This window comes from Macaca nemestrina, chromosome 3 (genome assembly GCF_043159975.1).
Source record: "Macaca nemestrina isolate mMacNem1 chromosome 3, mMacNem.hap1, whole genome shotgun sequence".
Classification (NCBI taxonomy): domain Eukaryota; kingdom Metazoa; phylum Chordata; class Mammalia; order Primates; family Cercopithecidae; genus Macaca; species Macaca nemestrina.
In genome coordinates, this window is record NC_092127.1 from 31031918 (window position 1) to 31045486 (window position 13569).

At 36.7% G+C, this 13569-nt stretch overlaps 1 protein-coding gene across 1 annotated transcript in view; it reads right to left on the reverse strand.

Annotated features, from left to right (window-relative positions):
* Positions 1-759: 759 nt before the first annotated feature.
* LOC105488636 (relaxin family peptide receptor 1) overlaps positions 760-13569 on the reverse strand; it is a 123960-nt gene continuing 111150 nt past the window's right edge. Inside the window, 4 exon segments of the mRNA XM_071092886.1 lie at positions 760-1915; positions 4908-5126; positions 6268-6678; positions 8343-8572. Coding sequence (XP_070948987.1) covers positions 1617-1915; positions 4908-5126; positions 6268-6678; positions 8343-8572 — 1159 coding nt within the window. The 3' untranslated portion in view covers positions 760-1616.

Here is a 13569-nt window from a genome sequence, read left to right on the forward strand (position 1 = left end):
TAAAAATTGTAGCCTATTTTATTTATTTATATTTTAGAGACCGTCCCACTAGGTTGCCCAGATTGGACACAGCCTCTCATGTAGCTGGGACTACAGTTACATTTCACTGCACCTGGCTATTTTATTTATTATAGAACTATCAGTAGTTATATTATTGAATATTATAAGCAGAACTATAGTTTTCTATTATGTTCTGAGTTACATTGAAATTATACCATGTTCTTCATGTAGAAAGCTTACTGAGATTATTCCAAGTAAGCAGAGAAAAAAAAACCCAAAGCAATCCATTTTTAATAGAGTTAAATTTCAGATAATTTATTTTCAAAATAAATCTATACAACTATATATTTGATAAGTGCATTATGGTTTGATTCCAGTATTTTTGTGTTTCAGATGTTTTTGGTGTATTTGAAACTATCTGAAAACATTTTCTTCTCCTACTTAAAGGTTTTAAATTATGAAAGCAAAAAATTCTAATAACTTAGAGACTAGAGAAGAACAACTAGTTAAAAAGTTAGTATCTTACGTGCTGGCAGTTTAAAGAGAAGGTAAAGTCATTTCTTGAAGAACGATTTTCTGCTTAAAGTGAAACATGTACCTATGTACATAGACTTCCCTTCCTCAAATTAAGTTCCTGAATCAGTGCATTCTAGCTCTTTTTCCTTTTAACTGCTTTATTGAGATATTTCACATACCATAACATTCACCCATCTAAAGTGGGTGAATTAAACCACTTAAGTCTGTTCTTAAAACAGCGCAGTTTGTTGCAAAGCCTTTTTATGTTTGTCTTGGCATCCTTGTTGAAAATCAGTTAACTGACCATACGAGGATTTATTTCAGGAGTTTCCACTGATCTAAATGTTTATCCTCATCCTAGCTTTTCTGATCCACTTCTCTGCAGTACTCATACTCTCCTATTTCAATCTCATTTGATGATGTTCATTTAAAGCAAAGAGAAAATTGGCCAGGAAGTGCCAAAAGAAGTGCTGTTTTTGTGTTTCTAGCAAAGCATCTTTTTTCATAGTAATAAATATGTTGTGTTGGCTTTCAAATGTATAGAGACTTAAAGAGAGGTAAGATGGATTCTTAAAACAGAATATTATTTTGCAAACAGTCAGACATTTTATATGATGCAATTACAATGAGTATTCCAAAACTTTAAACCTTTATTTAAAAGTGCCTATGATTCTTGCTGATGCACAAGACAGGCAAAGCTCTACTTCAGGAACTGCAGATGGACTTTGTATAGTCTTTTGTAATTAAACACAATCTAGATTGAAAGGTTCTGCACTGTCTGCTTCTAGGAATTTATTGCAATGCTATGCACATAGTAGTGGGTACTCAATAAATGCATGTTAGAAAAATGAATGAATGTTACTGAAGTAGATTTCTCTTAATTTCTTACATAAAATGTCTACATATATATATATATGTAATTGATATAATTACTTCCCTTTGTAAGAGCATTAGTCCTTTTTATTTTTCCTCATGTCCTTGTAAACTATTTATCTTAGCCATTATTATAAATTAATTTTGTGGTATTCATTTCATACCAGTAAATCCCTCATGAAGCACCCCCACAGTATTCTCTGTGAAGAAATGAGTTTCAGAGTCAGTCATGAATAGGAATTAAGTCTTGTTGATTGAGAAATCAGTGACATTTCACAGGGGTATGTGAAAAGGTCCGGCTTCATTAACTCAGGTGGCATCTCCTGCAGTGGCCACATTTCCACCCAGATGAACGATGGAGCATATGTTTTCTGACCTTTGCTGTCCATAGATCTTCTTTGTCTGTAGTTATACCAAAACTGATGAATCATTTCTTTGAATGGTCTTGTGGTCAGAGTATAGAGAATTGGGTTCAAAGCACTGTTGATGGGCAGAATAAAAATCACTACCCAAGAGGTTATGGTACCTAGAAAAGAAAAATGGAACAGTTTTAGTGTTTATAAATGTTTATAAGGTCTAGAAACCCAATTTCCTTGTTTCTTTCATTCCAACCCCTTTTTGAGTTTTAATTTTTTTCCTTTGAGGTCACATAATTAAATACCAAGTCTCTATTTGTTTCCAGTATATCTTTCCAGAGTACCAGCGTGTGAGGGGAATGCTAGTGCTGAAACAGAATGGCATTCTTTGCTAAGTAGCTCTTCTTGAATACATCAGCAAAAATATTCCTTTAGGTAGAAATATTTTTCACAAAGTGATTACATATTATGATTATATTTTAGGAAAAAAACATATTGTTTAGTATTTAAGTCATAGATTTAAGTGCCTAATAATTAAAAGACTTTTCAAGTATTTTAATAGTGCATATTGTATCTGTCAGAATATGTACGCTTTTATTTAATAGATTTCTTTTTGCCACTTGATTTTAAAACAAAGTGTGCATTTTTTTTGGCTTTTGACGAGATACTTATTTCTGTAAAAAATAACTTTGGCTAAACCCATCTTAAAAATCACTCTAGTATACATACAAATACCAAAATACTCTGATTTTATTATAATTTAGTTGATGCTGTCATTACGCTTTGTTTTTATGTTTTTGTTTTTGAGACAGGGTCTCATGCTATTGCTCAGGCTGGAGTGCAGTGGTGTGAACATGGCTCACTGCAGTCTCGGCCTCCTGGGCCCAAGTGATCCTTGTACCTCACCCTCTTGAGCAGCTGGGACCACAGGCATGTGCCACCATGCCCGGCTAATTTTTTATTTTTTTATTTTTTGAAGAGTTGGGGTCTCAGGGTCTCCCTATGTTGTCCAGGTTGGTTTCAATCTCCTGGGTTCAAGCAGTCCTCCCCTCTTGGCCTTCTTTTTGTTGTTCATAAAATGTAAGATACTATCACCGTCATCCATAGTACAGAACACAATTAAAATTATGTATTAATACATACAATTTTTTTTTTTTTTCCCCTGAGACAGAGTCTCCCTCTATCACCCAGGTTGTACTGCAATGGCGCAATCTCCGCTCACTGCAGCCTCTGCCTCCCAGGTTCAAGCATTCTCGTGCCTCAGCCCTCCAAGTAGCTGGGACTACAAGTGCATGCCACCATGCCCAGCTAAATTTTTGTGTTTTTAGTAGAGATAGGGTTTCACCATGTTGGCCAGGCTGGTCTCCAACTCCTGACTGCAAGTGATCTGCCCACCTCAGCCTCCCAAAGTGCTGGGATTGCAGGTGTGAGCCACTGCACCCTGCTACATGAAAATTTTAAAATGTGAATATAAACTGCATTTTATATATATAAATATACATATTTATATATATCTATATCTAACAGGATATATGCACTTTTCATTGTGGTAAAATATGCATAACATAAAATATACCATGTAACCATTTTTAAGTGGACAGCTCAGTGGCACTAAGTATGTTCACATTGTTGTACCATAACTACTATCCATCTCCAGAATGATTTCATCTCCCAAATGGAAACTCAATGCCTGTTAAACAATCACTCTCCATTCTCCCTTACCCCAACCCCTAGAAAACACCGTTCTATGTTCTATGAATCTGACTATATCAGAAATGTCATGTAAGTGAAATAAAATATTTGTCCTTTTGTGTCTAACTTATTTCACTTAGCACAGTATCTTCAAGGTTCATTTATATTGCAGCATTTGTCAAAATTTCCTTCCTTTACAAGACTAAATACTAATCCATTGTGCGTATGTACCACATTTTGTTTATCCATTTACCTAATCTATGGACATTTGTGTTGCTTCTAACTTTTGGCTATTGCGAATAATGCTGCTATCAACATGGGTGTACAGATATCTGTTTGAGTCCCTGCTTTCAATTGTTTTGGTTTTTTTCTTAGGAGAATTTCCACATTGGATGGTAACTCTATGTTTAAATTGGATGGTAACTGCCATATTGTCTTCCATAGCAGCTGTACCATTTTATTTTTCTACCAGCAATTCACAAGGATTCTAATTTCTCCACATCTTTACCAACAGTTTTTTTTTTTTTCATATGTGTGTTTTTTCAAAATAGTAGTCATCCTAATGGATGTAATGTACATTTTTTTTTTTTTTTTGAGACAAGATCTTGCTCTGTCACCCAGACTAGAGTGCAGTGGTACAATCACGGCTCACTGCAGCTTCGAACTCCTGGGCTCAAGTGATCCTCCCACACTGGCCTCTCAAAGTACCAGATTACAGGCGTGAGCCACCACACCAGCCTACATTCTTTTTAAATGCCAAGAATGTTTGCTTCTATTATTTCTCACACTCTGACATGATCTTCACTAAATTGCATGTATTACAGGAAGAAAATTTTCTTACATTCTGAAAAAAATGCAGTAATTATTTGAGAATTGTTTCGGCCTGTTTTCCTTTCCAGTCACCTTAAGCATGTGATGATTAGAATTTCAACACTGTATTTAATTTGTTTTGGTCACTCATTGCTTCTTTGTTCCCATAGTAATTGTATTATTAGGCATTTATGGAAAAAAATAGTTCTTTCCCAGTAAATGTTATATTGATGAACATAGCCAAAAGTACCTACAACTATGACTTACAATTTTTTTGGTGGGGGGCTCTGTCACCCAGGCTGGAGGCGCAATCTCGGCTCACTGCAACCTCTGCCTCCCGAGTTCAAGCAATTCTCATGCCTTAGCCTCCTGAGTAGCTGGGACTACAGCAGTGCACTACCATGCCCAGCTAATTTTTGTATTTTTAGTAGAGATGGGGTTTCCCCATGTTGGCCAGGCTGGCCTCAAACTCCTGACCTCAAGTGATCTGCCCGTCTTGGCCTCCCAGAGTGCTGGGATTACAGGCATGAGCCACTGTGCCCGGCTCTGATGTACAATTCTTTAAATTGTTTAGTGTTAAGAATTCTAATTGTCTTCCTTAAAAGAACACTGCACAAACAGATTTATTATTTCTTTAAGGAGAGAAAAAAAATATTGTACCTGGTATTTCTACCTGAAGCAGTGAAAGAAATTTCACTACAAAAATGGGTATCCAGCATAATGCATCAGTAAATACTATAAAGAAAAAACGTTTGGCAAGGATCATCTCTTTTTTAACTCGATTCTGTATTTCAGTTGCTGTTATGGCACTTTGATGAACACTATAAAACATGCTTCCATAGGAAAAAACTATGATGATAAATGCGGCCAAATTAATACCTATTTGGAATACAAACAGTATTATTAATGTATAGAAATATTTTTTCAAAATGAACAAACATAGATAAAACATTTTTATTACTAAAGATACAAAGATGTTATTACTAAAGATACAAAGACTATAATGTGTGGGTTTTTTCTTCATAAAGAATTACTAAAGTCCACAAAAATCATGAATTTTTTTGAGATGAGGCTTTGTGGAAGTAGTGAAGAATGCGAAAATGTTTACTTTTAAAATGAGATATTGAAATTACAGTAATTCAATGAATATCTTGGGTTTTTAAGCTTTCTAGTATTAGTGATGTTTTATTTTTAATTTTTTTAGAGATGGGTTCTTGCTTTGTCACTGACTGAAATGCAGTAGTACATTCATAGCTCACTGCAGCCTCAAACTCCTGGGCTCAAGCAATCCTCCTGCCTCAGCCTCCCAAGTAGCTGGGACTGCAGGTGTGTACCACCATGCCTGGCTAAATTTTGTATTTTTAGTAGAGACAGGGTTTTACCATATTGGTCAGGCTGGTCTTGAACTCCTGACATTGTGATCAGCCCGCCTCGGCCTCCGAAAGTGCTGGGGTTACAGGTATGAGCCACTGCGCCTGGCCTCACACCAGCTAATTTTTAAAAAAATAATTTTGTAGAGATGGGGTCTTGCTTTGTTGCCCAGGCTGGTCTCAACTCCTGGCCTCAAGTGATCCTCCCACCTTGGCCTCCCAAAGCACTGAGATTATAGCATAAGCCATTGTGCCTGGCCTAGTGATTTTTTTTCTAATTCAGTTACTTTTTGCTGTACTCTGAGAATATTTTTACATTGCTGGTTTAGAACAGTTGTATGTACACTCCCAAGCCAGAGATGTGTGTTGCTACACACATGAATTTGAAAAGAAAATAAATACCATTATGTTCATATTATAAAGCAAAGAGCCAAAACATATGTTACTTAGCATGTTTAGGGTGAATACATGAAATAAAGGTGTTTAGTGTCTTTTATTAAGCTGTATCAGGTTGGAATTTATGTAACAGTATAATTTGGGGAGGAAAATCCTTGCTGGGGATTCTGATAGAATTCACCCTCATTCTTACTAACAGCTGGTTGGAATATTTGAAATAAAAAGTTGTGAATATTAGTTTCTTAGTTTCTTACCAAGGAAAATTGCCACTGAATAAATCTGGGCTCCAATACTTTCTGTATCTTCTGAATGAAGAGGGAAGCATACTCCATTGGTGCCATAGTAGTTTTTGAAAAATTCCTTATTGCTCAATGGAATGAAAGCCACTATAAACCCAGTAATCCAAATGAGAATCAGAACTGTAATTGTTCTGCATTTTCCAGGTCTCACACATCTAAAAGGATAGACAATGCAGATGTATTTTTCCAGTGTCAGAAATGTTAACAGTAAAACTGATACTTCTGTGGACAGAATGGCCAAAGATCCTACAAGCTGACAGTGAGTACTCTCCATCCACAGCTGCGCATGCTTATTGTATTCTCCACGAAATTTTAGGTCAAAGCCTCCGATCACGAATAAATATATTCCCATTAAGCAGTCGGCACCTAGAGAAGTCATAGTTTCACAAATTTAGAGAAATAAATAGGTATCATAAAATCATCAATAAGCAATAATATTTTTAATGCTAGAAAAAATAGCCAAGTTTCTTCTCTCTCAGGAAGAGGTAATTTTTATTCTCCTAAGAATTCATTTACAGATGAGGATCTATTCATAGACTCTCTTTGGTAACCACTCTCAAAGGTGTGCTCTACAATTAATTATGCAATCATGTCTTCATTTTCCTTTCAAGTGCAAGTCTTTAAGAGCAGAGATCTTGTCTATTGTATTCTCTGTTCTAGACCCATCATGTAGAAGTGCTGAATAAATGAACAAAATGCAATCACGTAGAGCATTCAGTTAGGGACCTAGATGAGGATGGCATAATTTGGTTCAGCTCTTCCACTGAAATTCAACCAATGCAACAAGCTCAAGGCATCACATAAAATTTTGGAGAAAGTAATTCACAAGTTCCTGTGATAGAGTTATGACTGAATTTTGAAGCCTATAATTTAAGAGATATGAATAATTATGAACTGCTTTGCAGTCAGTACAATGTTAAGGGGCTTAAATTACTTACCAGAGTTGGTCTAAGCAAAACTGTTTCCTCTGTCTTTCAATTTTTACATCTTTTCCTGTCTCTTTTTAGGGTCTCCAATCCCAGGAATTAGCTCTCTTAGACTACTTGGCGTATTTCTTTTTAAGCAAATGTTACATATCAGAAAGTGGGTGAGATTTTTGGACTGCACAAGCATTCTACACAAAATCCCTAAAATCACATCACTGTATAAATCATAAGGCTGACCCTAAGCCTTTAACTCTGAAGTTATAGTCTAGGCTTCACCAGGGAAATTGAACTTACTAAAAATTTTGTAGCTGGCAATACAAAATAGTAAATGGTTTCTGAGTTCTGTTTCTTACATAGCTTGCAATAAAAAAAACCCATTTAAACATTAGAGTTTAAATAAGGATGGGGACAGTACATGGGGGCAGCACACATACAAAAGTAGAACCGCGTGTAGATTGATGCTTTACTTGCTTGAAGGAGCATGGATAAATTCTAGGCCACTTGACCTACACTGCAAACATCCTGAGAACTGGTTTCTTCCTTATTTTTCTTTGCAGTGTTCATTTAACATAATACCTTGCCATTACATTGCAACAACTTTTTGAAAAAATGAATACTCCCTGAAAACATTTTCTTATTTACACATTTCAGTTAGAGTGGAAAAAACTTCTGGCAGCTCACAGATCAGGAAAACATGTAGTTGTTAAGTCAATATCTGTGAACTGGACATACAAATAAAAAAGTAAGTACAGGTCTGCATGTAAAATTGTGACCATAGGAGGTTGAAATTTTATTTGTAGTAAAAGATTTTAGATGCTTCAACAAAATATTGTGCCTTTGGAGCCACTGTATGAGAGAGAACTAATAAGTGAAAGCTTTGTTAATGTGTGTAAGGTAATTAAATTTCCTAGTTTAAAAAACCATATTTTTTCTTATTGCTAAAGTAACTCTATTTTCTTTGAAGAAAATGTGAAAACAGCATACAAGCAAAAAGGAGAAAAATGTAAAATTCCATAATTCTACCACTCACATAACTTATTTTCTAATAATAATGCTTTTGTATATTTCAAAACTACAATTCCCCTTTAACCAGGAAATACTCACAGCAGAGAGAAATGATTGACATGGCATACAGCTTGTTCTCAGACCTGATATAAGGTCGCATGCAAATGACAAAAATGTTTCCAAAGCAGGTAACTGCAGATACAACCCAGACAAATACTCTCTGAATAATGCTTGCCAAGAGATTCTCTAGAGATGAAATTCCATCAGTGTTTGGTTTACAGCTGCGAACATGTGGTGCATACCCACAGTACTGGAATTTCTTAAAATATCTGGTATACAAAGAGAAGGTAAAATAAGATTTTCCATTTAATTCAATCTCACCTTACATTCATATTTATTTCCTACATTTTATCGGTAGAAAGAAAATGTCTTAAGATGAAACCGAGAGGACTAAAACATTAGGGATTCTCAAACTTTAAACTTACATCCAATTATCATTAGCTTGATTTCACTATTAAAGAATGTGTGGGTGAGAGTAGCAAATAGGCATAATAAATATAACAAGTGTTAGACATGTCTTAGAATACAAACTGTTAGATGCGATCAAGAGAATGAATCCCTCCAGAGAAACCTTTATTGTACTTTCGATGTTTAGTATATGTAAATGCAGGTACACAGCCCCTATTGTGCTGCAAGTGATTGCTTTCTAACCCTCAGGGGAAGAGTTAAGTGTTTTCTCTTCTGTGCTTCCGTGGCTTTTTGTTATTGAAGTTATGATGTTATTTCAACACCAACAAAATAAAAAAAAAAAAGAAAAGAAAAAAGAAAAAAAAGAAAAGAAAAAATCCGATTAAAAAAGAGGCAAATGATCTGAACAGTTATTTCTCAAAAGAAGACATACGAACGGCCAACCCATACTTGAAAAAATGCTCAACCTCACTCATAATCAAGGAAATGGGAATTAAAACCACAATGAGGTATCATCTTACTCCAACGTTGGATGGATGGCTATTATCAAAAAGACCAAAAAGTAACAAATGCTGGTGGGAATCTGGAGAAAAGGAAACTCTTATTGGCGGGAATGTAAATTAGTATAGGCACTATGGAGAACAATATGGGGGTTCCTCAGAAAACTACAAATAGAACTAGCATATGGGCCAGGGGCAGTGGCTCACGCCTGTAATCCTAGCACTTTGGGAGGCTGAGGTGGGCAGATCACACAGTCAGATTGAGACCATCCTGGTTAACACGGTGAAACTGTCTCTACTAAAAGTACAAAAAATTAGCCGGCATGGTGGTGCACACCTGTAGTCCCAGCTACTTGGGAGGCTGAGGCAGGAGAATCACTTAAACCTGTGGGGGCAGAGGTTGCAGTGAGCTGAGATCGTGCCACTGCACTCCAGGCTAGGCGACAGAGCAAGACTCTGTCTCCAAAAAGAAAAGAACTAGCATATGATCCAGGAATCCCATTCCTGAGAATCTATTCAAAGAAAAGAAAATCATATCAAAGACATATCTGCACCCCCATGTTTATTGCAGCACTGATACAGAAGCTAAAAAGAAAGTATGTAGGCAGTTAGTGAGGGTAAGAGAGTCCTCAGTAAGCTTTCTCTTTTAATAAAAAGCAGCCCCCAAATAATTTATTTTCTAACGAAGAGCATCCTGAAAAATCAAGCTGCAGACATAGAAAAGCAAGCTAGAAGCTTGCACAAGTGAATGCTGGTGGCTGTGCCAATAGGAAAAGGCTACCTGGGGGCCAAGTATGTTCAACATGGAGGCTCCATCTTTCCTTTTCTTTGTCAACCACGTGTACGTAAAGAAGCAGACAACATGGTGCCAGCCAGGTAGAGAACCCATCTGCATAATGAAAGATTAGGGTGGGGCAGCCAGCTTCTTTGCATGCTATGCAAATGGCACAACTGGTCCAAGCAATCTTTTGGGCCCTATGTAAATCAAACATGGCCTCCTGAAGCTACTGCATAAAACCCTGTGCATTTCACTACAGAACTGGAAGACCTATTCAGGAGCCCCTCTCTCTCTGCAGGAGAGACAGCTTTTCTCTTTATCTCCCCTATTAAACCTCTGCTCTTAACCTCACTCCTTGTGTGTCCACGTCCTTAATTTCCTTGGTGTGAGGCAACAAACCTCAGGAATTACCCCATACAAACAATGCTACTTCAGCACTATTCACAATAGCCAAGATACGGAATCAACCCAGGTGTTGATGAACAGATGAATGGATTAAAAAAATGTGGTAGATATACACAACGGAATATTCAGTTTTAAAAAAAGAATGAAATTCTGTCATTGTGGCAACAAGGAGGGAAATGGAGGACATCACATTAAGTGGAATAAACCAGGAATAATGTTAAACACCTCATGTTCTCATTCATATATGGAAGCTAAAAATATTGATCTTACAGAAGTAAAAGTAGATCAGAGGATACTACAGGCTGAGGAGAGTAAGGAGAAGGAAGAGACAGGAGATTTATTAAATAATTCAAAGTTACAACTAGAAAGGAGAATAAGTTCTCATCTTCTGTATCATGGTAGGATGTCTATAGTTAACAATAATGTATGGTTTCAAATAGCTAGAAGGAGGATATTGAATGTTCTGAACACAAATAAATGATAAACGTTTGAGAAGATGGATATGCGAATTATCCTTTATCCTGATCTGATCACTATACATTGTATATACCAAAACATCACTATGTACCCCACGAAGATGTGCAATTAGTATTTGTCAATTAATAAAAATAACAAATATTAAAGATTTTAAACATGGAAGTACCACAGTAAAAGAAAAAATAAAAGAAGTTATGTTATCTGTAACTACTTGCTAACGTGCCTATCTCTCACACGATTTTGGTACAGAATAAAGGGGTCAATAAATGTTTGTTGAGTGACTTCTTTCATCAATAGAGAGACTCCTATTGTTGATAAATATGCCATGTGAATAATTTATAATTACTACTGTGTTACCACCAACACCAACACCCTTTATTGAGCATTTCTTCAGTATCAGAAATAAGTTCTCAAATGAATTCCATGAGGTAGGTGTTAGCATCATTATAGGAAGAGATGAATCTTCAATGGAGGCAAGTTATTTGCCTGAAAATTTTCTACTAAATATGTAAATTGAACTTCAAATTAGATCTATTTGCCTATAAAGCCATGTGTTCCGCCAAAAAATGTAAATGATCTTTAGTGTATAAAGAGCTATAGTAAGAAAAGATAAAAACTTGATTACAATTTGTCCTGTCAAGTTCAAGGTCAATTGCTGATATTTCCATTCGGTTATATCCATTTATTCTGTAAACCATGAAGGACAGGAGAGCAGAACATGAGGAAAGAAGGAGTGTTGATTGATATTTTACTTTGCTTTATGTGTCTTAGGCTGAAGTTTTGCTTTTATCCACAGAATTATAGTAACTCTTTGCTTCCTACTTTGGCTGCCCAGCACTCAATCACTCTTCTAATAAGTGGTCTGATTTCTTTTGAGAGAATTACTCCCCCTTTCTGAGAAGTTATGGTGGGACCTTCAGTGGAGGCAATCCCTAGCCCAGAGTAGGTAAGTGCCCTAGACACGATCAAGTAGATTCTCTCTCCTGGAACTCTGAATCTGATTGAATGACACTTGGATGGATAATTCCAGTGGCTATAAATTATTCCTCAGATTTTGTGTTATACCATTTTCTACCAATAAATTCTATTATGTTTAATTTAGTCAGATTGCTTTATGTTGCGTACAAGCAAGGAATCTTTTATAAGCCATCTTTCTGAGGAATTATGGAAAACAAAAGCAGTGTTCTGTGTTAGACTTAAAATACAAGCAAGATTACAGAGTTGATGGTAGCTGACATTTTCTAAATTATTGAAAATTTCTGTGGCATGGATCATTCTAATAACTGCTATAAAATTGCATTCAATTAAAAAAATGCTTCTAAAGCATGTAATCACAGGTACAACCAGACATACTCTTTGAAGAAAAGATTTTTCAAAGTTTACCATCTCATCCATGCATGCTTGCTTGAATCATGCCCTGACATTTGGGGACATTTTCATTGAGAAAGATTTCTTCCTAACTACCTTCATTTGCAGCATTGATTTATTTGTAATTATTTTATATTGCTTATATAAATTCCTTCCTCTTCATCTGGTAGCACTTGTACCATGTGATATAGTTTGGATATTTGTCCACTCCAAATCTCATGTCAAAAGTTGATTCTCAGTGTTGGAGATGGGGCCCAGTAGGAGGTGTTTGGGTCATGGGGTAGATCCCTCATGAATGGTGTGGTGTCCTTCCTGCAGTAATAAGTGAGTTCTCCTATTATTTCACATGAGATCTGATTGTTAAAAAGAGCTGGCACCTCCTCTTCTCTCTCTGGCTATCTCTCTCGCCATCTGACACACCTACTCCCTCTTTGTCCTCTGCCATGATTAAAAGCTTTCCTGATGACCTCACCAAAATTAGAGGTTGGTGCCATGCTTCTCTTAACAACTTGCAGAACTGTGAGCCAAAATAAACTCTTCTTTATAAACCACCCAGCCTCAGATATTCCTTTATAGTAATGCAAAATGGACTAACATACCCTATATACAAATTACTAGCTCATTAGGCGAACATCAATATCTGTGAACAGTTATTAGAGCTGAGGAGAACTTCTTACAAGACCAAGTAGATTCCCCTCACACTCATGTTTCCTGAGATTCAAAAAATCTCCTATGAGATTCTACCAGACTGTGGAAAACTAAAATCATCTCACCCAATATCAAAGGTTTAAGAGTTTTAATTATTGTTTAGACATGTCTCAGTCCATTTGGCTGCTGTAACAACAATACCATAGACTGAGTGACTTAGACAATAAATGTTTATTTCTCACAGTTCTGGAGGCTGGGAAGACAAAGATCAAGGTGCCAGCAGATTCAGTGTCTGGTAGGGGACCACATGTTTCATAGATGGCCATCTTCTTTCTCTGTGTTCAGAAGGTGGAGGGGCAAGGGTGGTCTCCAGAGTGTCTCTTTTTTTTTTTTTTTTTTTTTGAGATGGAGTCTCACTCTGTCGCCTGGCCTGGAGTGCAGTGGCGCGATCTTGGCTCACTGCAACATCTGCCTCCAGGGATCAAGCGATTCTCCTGCCTCAGCCTCCCGAGTAGCTGGAATCACCACCATGCCTGGCTAATTTTTGTATTTTTAGTAGAGATGAGGTTTCACCATGTTGGCCAGGCTGGTCTTGAACTCTTGACCTCAGGTGACCCACCCGCCTCAGTTTCCCAAAGTGCTGGGATTACAGGCATGAGCCACTGGCCTGGACCAGAGTCTC